The following is an 8,648-nucleotide window of genomic DNA, read 5'->3' as shown; positions in this document are numbered from 1 at the left end:
TTATTATTATTATTATTATTATTATTATTATTATTATTATTATTATCATATTATATTATTATTGAAAGTTATTTTAGTTTCCTGTGATTTTCAATTCTTTAATCTGGTTATGTGGCTGTACCCTGCAATGTTATCGTGGCCAATAAAAATGAATGTTTCTCTACAATTTCTTGGGAAGTTTACTAACACTAAGTGCCAAAAGCAAGGAAAGAAATGTGCATATACAGGGAGATTATCTGTAGTGTCTATTTTGAATTTCCATAGAATTATTTTCTTCTGAAATAAGGAACAAACTTCTAGAATTCTCATAACAATACTGACATAAAACACTGAACTGGTGGGACTCCCTGGTACTCCCTGGAAGACTCAACCTGGTCAGCTGTTACTGCAATCAAACTCAACAAACAGCACTTATTAACAAACCAGGATCTGTCATGCCACTGAAAAGAAAAAGAAAAAAAGAAAGGTTTTTGAATGCACTGTTCACTGCTCCACAAAGTCTCAGTCATCAGGTGTGTTTAGTTGTTTTCCTAAAATCCACCAAAAATGCAGAGTGTATTGTAGTAATGATGTAGAGCTGAAAAGTAACATTACAAAACTAAGATACAAAACGGTCCTCCTGCTCTGACCATGTTAAAAAGAGAAATATATAATTGAGAAATTGTCTCCTGTTTCTGACTGCAGTGCGTGAGGCAGCCCTCAGTGACAGCACAGAGCAGCCAGCGCCTCCATGCTGAATTTTGGCCTCTGTGATGTCACAGAGCAGTTCCATGAAAGGACAGAAAGCTCCTTCCAGGGCAGCTGTTCATGAGATCACGCAGCAAACACTCACACACCCAGGCCAGCAGTGCCCCCGGCAGCACCATCAGGCGCGGAGCAGAGCCCAGCAGCACAGGATGCAGAGCAGCTCCCGCTGGGGCAGGTCCCTGCAGCTCTCCCAGGATGGATGCTGTGGTGCTTAAAAAGAAGGGCTACACCCTCGGGGACACTCTTGGAGAAGGCTCCTACGGCAAAGTGAAAGCTGCCTACAGCCACCGCCTGAAGTGCAAAGTGGCCATCAAGATCATTGACAAAAAGAAAATCTCTCAGAATGTCCTGGAAAAATTTCTCCCCAGGGAAATGGAGGCTTTGATGCGACTGCACCACCCCTCAATCATCGAAACCTATGAGATTTTTGAGACATCCTCTGGGAAAGTGTACATAGTGATGGAGCTGGGGGAAAGGGGGAGCCTCCTGAACTACCTCACCAGCCAGGGCGCGATGGAAGAGAGTGTCGCTCGCAGCAAATTCCAGCAGCTGGCTTCTGCCATCAAGCATTGCCATGACTTGGACTTTGCTCACAGGGACCTGAAATGTGACAACATCCTTCTCGACAATGATCTTAACTTCAAGCTGTCAGACTTTGGCTTTTCAAAACTCCTGGCAAGGGATGAAAATGGAAAAATGATTCTCAGCAGCACCTTCTGTGGGTCTGTTGCGTACTCAGCCCCCGAACTGCTCGAGCATATCCCTTGTGACCCCAGGATTTCGGACATGTGGAGCCTGGGCATTATCCTGTATGCAATGCTTTTTGCTTCACAGCCATTTGATAGCTCCAATGTCAGAGAAATGCTCCACGTGCAGAAACAACGGAAGATTCCCTTCATCAAGTCAAAAAATCTCTCTTCAGAGTGCAAGAGCCTCATTGTCCACTTGCTCCACCCTGATGCATCTCAGAGGCTGTGCATAGATGAAGTTTTGAGACATCCCTGGCTGCAGACTCCAAAACTCATGCACAGTCTGCGAGTTGCAGGAGGAGCTGAACCCAAAGCCAGTGGCAAGAAAAACACAAGAAACAACAAAATGGCAAATCCCATTGTGCGTAAGTGTAAGGAGTGGAAGAGGAGAGCAGATCCTCTTAAGGATACTTTCCTTTAACAGGACCACAGTGTTGGCCTAACCTGTGAACTGCATTAGTTTAAACTCACATTAAAGAGAACCTGTCTAAAACTCCGTGCAGCAGTTGTGTCCCCACTCCTGCACAGTGTCCTTGAAGGAAGCAGCTTTAACACTGCCAAAGTCAGGGCTGTGAAAGACACAGGGAAATAATAAGGGAGGGAAGTTTTAGAACATGTAAACAAACTGCAGAGGAGCACTTTGTATGCAATACTTGAAGGAGGAATGTATTTCAAACATGACAATGCAATTTTTTTATATATCTGAACATCAGACTGGCGCACTTTGCAATTTATAACTATTTCTATACTATAGGATCTGCCTAGACATACTGCTTATGAGTCAAAATTTAGCTGACTTTCTCTTTCAGATTTAAGTCTTTCAACAAAAAAACGTGGAATGGAAACCACTTCCCTGTACTTAAAAATTAATGAGGATTACAAATCAGTTGTACCATAACAATGAAACACAGGTTTTAAGTATAAAGGAATGTGGGAAGAGTTTTTAATTAGCAAGGGAAATTTAAAAACCACAGATCCAAGCATCAGCTGCCATTTAACTGAAACTTATTGACTGAGCAAAAGAGATGAATGAGTAACAGATTTCTTTTTTCTCTAACAAGAAATATTATATTCGACATTAAAAAATAAAACATCTACCTTCAATGCTATGATTGCTTAACCTAAAACTTAAAAAATAATGTTAATTATTTTATTTGCATTATAGTCCTGCAAGGTAGTCCTAATCAAGGGTCATTTTAAAAGCCTGCAAAATAACAATCCCATCCCACTGGTCTAATACATTTACCTCTAGATCTCAAAAGATTGATTCAGCTGGATAAGTTATGTGAGCACACATTTACAGTCCAGCCACTTTCTGCAGAAAAGCATCCAAAAATGTTATGTGGGTAAAATCTGATCCCAGTGGAGACTTTGGGAGTTTTATTACTCAATTCTTTGGTACTCAAATAATTGCCTGTCACTAAAGGTAAAGCAAAACAAATAATTTCATGGGTCTGCTTGCCCAGAGATATTTGACCAATTATTGATCTACAAGGGATCTGTCCAATGCCTGAGAATGTCATGCACACAAATTATGACCTATTCATGATTTAGTCTTTCTTAAAAGAGACAGGTTACTATGTTTAACTCTTTATAAAATAGAGAGAAAGTGAAGTTGAAGTGCTACTGAAACGTAGCAAAATGTCAAAAAGTACTCTAACATACAATTTGACAAGACAAAAATTATGTTTATTCATTATTTCACCCATTACTCTTTACAGAAAATATGCTGTTCCATCAAAATACTGTGCTAAAATATCAAATATAAAATACTGCTATCAATAAAGTCATCAAATTTTAAAAATAACTGACCATAATTTAAAGTGTTATTTGCATTTAAGTGTGGACAGCTAAATCTATTCTAGAAAAAAAAACACCTTTTTGCTTAATAATATAAGAGATTATTTTTAATTCTAAGAAATCAAATGCACTCTGGAATAATTATAAATCTTATTCTGAATAGTCTTCTGCCTCTGAGTGGATTAAAAAATGGATTGCACAAACAGCCACTCAGCAGAGCTCTTGCTATCCTTAATAATCCAAGGAGAGACAAAGTCAGATCGAGCTCTAATTAACACTCATTGCTTGTGGCAGGAGAACATAAACATGGTGTGTTCCCACTGCCACAAGTTCAGAAGTCACAGCCATTGAAAAGAACACTTGGACAAACAAAATGGAGCTTATGAATTTTTTGAGATAGCAATTGAGTAGAAAGCTTAAAAATATAGCTTATTATTATTTTGCTTTCCTTAATTTAACCCGGGACCAAATCAAAGTACTAAAAAGAAGGTGAAGCCATGGAAAACATTTTCTTATTCTATTTTACCTTTGCCACTTACATGAAATTTGCATTATCAGATACCAGATACAAATGGAGACAACACGATTGGAACTGATCACACAGGGTGTGCCACAAAGAAGGTGTGGCACCTCTGCCTGGTGTACTGGCAATTCCTTAGACAGGATCTTGCCTCCACATTGTGATGCATGCTCATGGCAAGAATACCACTAAAGTTCAGACAGTTCAGGCAATTTCTTATTTCCAGTTGTGTGTCTGTGGCCAAAATATATCTAAGTGCACAGCCAAAATCAAAAGGCAGGACAGGTCTCTCACCCAGAGGCTTTCCAGCTGAATTAATTACAGATGTGAGCTACTCTGTTGTGTAAATTGTATAAAAGAGATGTCTGACATGCATCTAAGGAGGGTACATTTTGCAATTCTGGTTTGTTTAGGAATCCAGGTTTTTTTCAATCCTTTTAGGAAGACAGGACATGCCATTGAAAACAAACATGTAAGTCCAAAAAAACCTGTAGAGAAAGAGAACCTATGAACTGTATTGGTGCATATCACAACAAAAGAAACTAAGCATACTAGAAATGTAATTTCAGTTGAATGCAGTAAATGGGATAAAATGTGTCCTGTTTGTCCCAGTCTAGTGAAAATTTTGGGAGGAAACTTCCAAATAAGATCCCTCTAGAAAGCAGATTCAAGCAACCCCTCCCCCAGCTGGTTTGGGAAAATATTTCCTTGGAGAAAAGTGGAAAAAACCTGTTTATTCAACAAGAAAAGCACTCATAAGCACAAAAAACAAATTAATAATATTAAACAAAAAAAACCTCTCACTGTTCAGACAGTCCTTTTGTGGGGTGTGGCTCCTCTCTCATCAGCCCCTCCTGCTCTGGAAAATGCCGTGTCCCAGCCCTGGCGGACCACAGGTGTGAGCTCCCGGTTTTCTTCTGGGTTTTCAGCAGGGCCAAACAGTTCCAAGAAAAAGAAAAACCACAGAGGAGAACTTCTGTGCCTGAGCTAGCTAAAAAAATGCTGGCCAAAACGCAAAGAAGAGCTGTGTCCCCCTGCCATGGGTGCTGCAGACCGCGGAGTGGAGGGAGCGCTCGGATAACAAACCTCGCGCTTCTCCTCGCCCCCTTCACCCAGAACCAGTCAAAGGTGCAGAGCTCAATGTCCAGCAGAATGAGCAGATGACTGGGGATACAAACATCCTAAAGTCACCCCAGGACACTGCTATAACTCTGTCAAAATAACCCTGGATTTACTTTGACTCAATATCATAGAATCATTTATTTACTAAGGCTAGCAAAGACCTTTAAGATCTCGAGCCCAACCATTAAAACAATCACCACTAACCACCCCAAGCACTCATCTCTTCATTTTTTAAAATTTCCAGGGGTTTTAATTCCACCATTTCCCTGGGCAGCCTGTACCAATGCTTGAGCACCCTTTCAGTGGAGACCTTTTTCCTGATATCCAGTCTAAACCTTCATTCTTGTCCCACTGCTTGTTACCTAAAAGAAAAGACCAATCCTCCCCTGACTGCAGCCTTCTTTTAGGCACTTGTTGGGAGTGGTGAGGTCCCCCAAGCCTCATTTTCTCCACCCTAAACAACCACAGTTAGCTGCTCCTCAGTTCCCTCAGCTTCTATCTCCTCAGATTTCAAGAGGAATCAATACCCTGTACCTAGCATTGGGGAATGAAAATTGAGATTGTTGTAATCACATATGTTTCAGATCAAAATTTAATTTGCACTTTCCTCTACACATTATAAGTGATTAAGTGAGTTTTAGAATCATCCTTTCCTTAGCCAGAAGTGTCCACACTTTCCTATCTTATATCATTGGCACTTAAAATTAATGGCTTTTATCTAACAGATACAGCAGTCATAATAAATGTTAAGATAACTATTTAAATTTAGTCTGCATAACCATTATAATGTAAAGAATCCTAATTTTATTTGCCTTGATAAATCAAAGATTAAACTCACTCAAACACTTGCCCTTAAAATAGCTAAAGAAATTCACTTTAATATGAATAATATGTGTTCATTTCATAAGCTTTGTTCATTTCCATAGATTTAATTTGAAAATAAAATTACTTCTAGTAATTACTGATAATGAAACTATTGAATTAATTTTTTTGTCTTTATTTAAAAATCACTTGAACTCACTCGGAGGGGTAGGACTCTTAAAGGAGAACCTGCCTCAATTCATGCTCCTTACTCTGGCACTCAGAGCTATATGAACCATCATGGACACTCCACTAAAAAATAAGGCTCAGAAAGTTACAATTGGTCAAAAAGTCTCAGTACTATCCCTTGAAATGCCATGCATATAATTTATTGAAATATATTTCAAGACTCAATTCCACAATGAAATTTTGTAAGATTTCTTTCCAATTCCTGTAAAGGTTTTTAGTTCAATGATAATTATTTTTTCTCACACAGGTACTGTTTCCAAAAAAAAAAAACCCCTAAACATGATCACAATGGTCTCTTTACAGCCATTAGAAGTGCTTCAAACCACAAAAAGAAAAACTCCAGTGGATAACTTTTTTGTTGGTACAAAAGGGTATGACTTGGTGGAATTGCACAGCATTTGCAAGCAGAGACCCACACCAGCCTGACCAAGGACACAGTGTCCAGGACAGCACTTCCATATCCTGGAGTGCCATTGCATTTTCCCCAAAGAGGCTTTATGTTTAATTGCTGTGTGGGGTGTGCTGCCCCCCTGGCAGCCTGACGAGCAGCAGGGCTCTGGAGCCTCCATCCAGCTTCCTGGGGACTCTGGGGACAGATGGCTCCAGGGCAGCCAAGGGCTGTCTGGAACGGTGACCCAGACGTCTTGCCACTATGCAAATATCACAATCAGTCAATCATTTCATTGTAAATACTGCACAGCTCAGGGCACACTGAGCTCTCCCACAGTGGCTGCACTCCAGGAGCTTCCTTTGAGTAGAGACAACTCTGAGGGTTACCCTCAAGGCTGAAAGGTTCCTTGCCACAACAGATCCTCAGGAAGTGATCTATAGTGTCCTAACCTCTGAAATCTTAGCCAAAACTGTGCAGATAAACTCCTTTGGACATAAACCACTGTCCAAGTCTGAGACTAGCACTGGATCCAGCTGCAGTCTGAGGAGCCTAGAAAGCAAGGGGATCCTTCCTGAGCCTCATGACTCAATGGGAGAGTCTCCCTGACAGCTTTTTCTGACCCTGTTCTTTAGGCAGTAAATAGTCAAGTGTACCTTGTTAAAGCACTGTCACATTTACCATTTGATTTTGTTAAGTCACTGTTTTATGTTAACAAGGTTTATTGCTGCTTCTCTCTCAAGTGAAGTGCATCACTCCGTTCAGGATGAGGTGCAGGAGACAGAGGGAACAGCTGAAAGCTGGAAGGAATAAACATTGGAGGGAATTAACATTTGCTGATTCTCCTAACACAGAAAAGGCAGAAAAGGCAGAAAAGACAAGTTATCTGTTATGCCACTTGACAGCTTGTAAATGGATGAATGACTGCCTTTAATGGTGGTGATATTTACTGCCTCAGAAACCTAATTCCTTTGACCTGGGCAGGAACAGTCACAGTCCTTTGAGCTACATTAATACAACACTCAAATCTTCTTAAGCACATAGCAGTCCTATGAAAAAAATCACAAGATTATTCATAACACAAGACACAATCAGAACAAAAATTAATTTTTCAGAACTTGAATGCTGAAAATTGCTCATGACAAATTTTAATGGACCAAAATCAAAGTTCATTCAAGTCATTTGTAGTCCTTGGTATTGGTATTTGCATCAGCATCTAAATCTTCATCTTATTTACAAAAATAATTCATATTATGCTGTTTTACCCAAGCAATTTCTGCAAAATGAGGAAATCCAGACACATAAGGCACTTAGTTTACTAGATTGTGTTAGACACCTAAAATTAGCATAAGTCCTAAGCACATTGCAGCATTTAATGCATTTATCTCACAATATCCTTGTAAAGAAGAGAAATAACATTATCTCAGCTTTACAAAGTGAAACTAAAACACAGGATGAATACGGAACTTTTAAAACATATTAAGTACTTAGATTCTGTAAGTGCTGAGTGCCTGATTACTGTTCAAAATCTGAACATATGTGTTATACAAACTAAGCCACTGAGAAACACAATCTGTGACAAAAGTGATCTTAATTAAGAACAGTAAAGTTATGAACTATAGTGAATTATTACTGCTGCCTGTCTGTTTTTTCTGCCTTTGATGTGATCTAACTAGAAAAAAACAAAACAAAACAAACAAAACCCAATAAAAAAAAGCCCAAACCAAAGAAACCCTACCAATTTCAAGCATTCTATTTCCATATCTAATTGAAATATGATGACTAGAGTATCTCCTTGTTACACACATCAAGTTGTTCAACGTTTGCCAAAGCTATACTTCAAGTCACTTCTGCCTAGCATTACGTAAAATTCTAAATATTCCAAAATACACAAACTTAAAAAAATTGAGCTGGATTTTCTTCATGCTTTAATCAATAATTTTCACTGTACCAATACCAAGATGTAAAAGTAAACAAAATGGGACTGCTTTGCTTGCTCTTCAGCATCAACTTGTTCTAATAGTTTATCCTTACCAGTCCTGCTCAACATCAGCAATCAGCCTTGAGATGTGATTTTTTTTTAAATACAGTTTAACACAGAATCATCAATCCAGCAAAGTACCTGTCAGGATACATTCACTTGCAGTTTCAGAAAATTGTGTGGGTTAATCAGAGAGAAAGCTCTGCTTTTCTGATGCAAAATTGTGAGCTTTAGATTATCTTAAAGCATGGGCAATCCACCAAGGAATTACATATTCAGAGACTTTTTAAT

At 39.1% G+C, this 8,648-nt stretch overlaps 1 protein-coding gene across 1 annotated transcript; it reads left to right on the top strand.

The window, feature by feature from the left end:
• Nucleotides 1–829: 829 nt before the first annotated feature.
• Nucleotides 830–1,989, top strand: LOC306808473 (testis-specific serine/threonine-protein kinase 2-like). Its single transcript, XM_079319093.1, has one exon. It carries the CDS (start codon nt 943–945, stop codon nt 1,915–1,917), a length of 975 nt encoding a protein of 324 aa, XP_079175219.1. The 5' UTR covers nt 830–942; the 3' UTR covers nt 1,918–1,989.
• Nucleotides 1,990–8,648: the final 6,659 nt, after the last annotated feature.

Source organism: Erithacus rubecula, assembly GCF_903797595.1.
Source record: "Erithacus rubecula genome assembly, chromosome: 15".
Classification (NCBI taxonomy): Eukaryota; Metazoa; Chordata; class Aves; order Passeriformes; family Muscicapidae; genus Erithacus; species Erithacus rubecula.
The sequence above is the reverse complement of the archived record's forward strand: the minus strand, read 5'-3'. Positions and strand labels throughout refer to the sequence as shown.